This window comes from Octopus bimaculoides, chromosome 4 (genome assembly GCF_001194135.2).
Source record: "Octopus bimaculoides isolate UCB-OBI-ISO-001 chromosome 4, ASM119413v2, whole genome shotgun sequence".
Lineage (NCBI taxonomy): Eukaryota > Metazoa > Mollusca > Cephalopoda > Octopoda > Octopodidae > Octopus > Octopus bimaculoides.
In genome coordinates this window covers 108,599,614-108,600,943 of record NC_068984.1, presented here as the reverse complement: position 1 = coordinate 108,600,943, position 1,330 = coordinate 108,599,614, and the positions used below count along the sequence as shown (strand labels likewise).

General features: G+C 38.4%; 1 protein-coding gene across 1 annotated transcript in view; it reads right to left on the bottom strand.

Annotated features, from left to right (window-relative positions):
- The window catches only part of LOC106876787 (zinc finger protein 236), a 67,513-nt gene that overhangs the window by 7,428 nt on the left and 58,755 nt on the right, over nt 1-1,330 (bottom strand). The window contains exons 19-20 of the mRNA XM_052967663.1: nt 625-800; nt 4-94 (exon numbers count right to left, since the gene is read on the bottom strand). Coding sequence (XP_052823623.1) covers nt 4-94; nt 625-800 — 267 coding nt within the window. The remainder of the gene's footprint in view (nt 1-3; nt 95-624; nt 801-1,330) is intronic.

Sequence of the window (1,330 nt, the reverse complement as noted above, 5' to 3'; positions counted from 1 at the left end):
GTCTTATCAAGTCACTTGGTTTCTTAAAGCTCTTTGGACATTTGTTGCACTCATGTCGATGTTTCGGAAGACTCTCCAATTCTATGTGCTTCTCCTGTAGTAACAAAAAAAAAACATTTCAGGAATTAGTTACAGCAAAACCAATTCTAATTCTTGTGGGAATTTTATCAATTCAGAAATATTCAATGAAATAAATAGGATTGGGACTTAAATATCTTGGTTGAGGAAAACAACCTACAACAGTATTACTCTTTCACTCTTTTACTTGTTTCAGTCATTTGACTGCAGCCATGCTGGAGCACCGCTTTTAGTCAAGCAAATCAACCTCAGGACTTATTTTTTGTAAACCTAGTACTTATTCTATCGATCTCTTTTGGAGGGACAAACACACACACATACTTTAAATCTAGTTCTGTCTATGGCTAGATGCCCTTCCTAATGCCACCCACTCCATAGAGAGTACTGAATGCTTTTTATGTGGCACCATCACCAGTGCTTTTTAAGTGGCACCAGTACCAGTGCTTTTTACGTGGCACCTGCAGCCACACCAATGCTATTTACATGGCACCAGGTGCAAAAATACAATGGCTCAATAAAGTAACAATGTATTGTAATGATGTATACCTGAGTTTGTTTTATTTCACTAATTCGATCTTTCTCACTTGCAGACTCTATGAGAATACGTTCCGACACAGTCATTTCCTCACAAACATCAGCCTTGGAAAGTTGTTCTTCAGTTATCTCAATAATAGGAAACTTGGTTTTTCTTACTCCATCTGAATATTCCCCTTCGTCATCATCTAAACAAAAAAAAAGAATTCAAGAAAAACAGAAAACATTAAATAAAACAGCATAGAAATTTGCTTAACTGTTTACCTTTCTTAATACTTTCTTTACCCACTGACCTACCTCTAAATGAAATATTCAATTTTAGAAGGGAAATTTTATGACACAGGCATGACTGTGTGGTTATGAACTTTGCTTCCCACCCACATGGCTTTGGGTTTAGTCCCACTGTATGGCACCTTGGCTAATTTTAGAAGGGAAATTTTAAGACACAGGCATGACTGTGTGGTTATGAACTTTGTTTCCCAACCACATGGCTTTGGGTTCAATCCCACTGCATGGTACCTTGGGCAAGTTCTTCTACTATAGCTCCAGGCTAACAAAAGCTTTGTGAGTCAATTTGCTTGACAGAAACTGAAAGAAGCTTCTGTGTGTGTAAGGTGGGTGTCTGTGTGTCTGTGTGCATTCATGTGTGTGTGTGTGCATTCATGTGTGTGTGTGTGTGTGTGTGTGTGTGTGTGTGTGTGTGTGTGTGTGTGTGTGT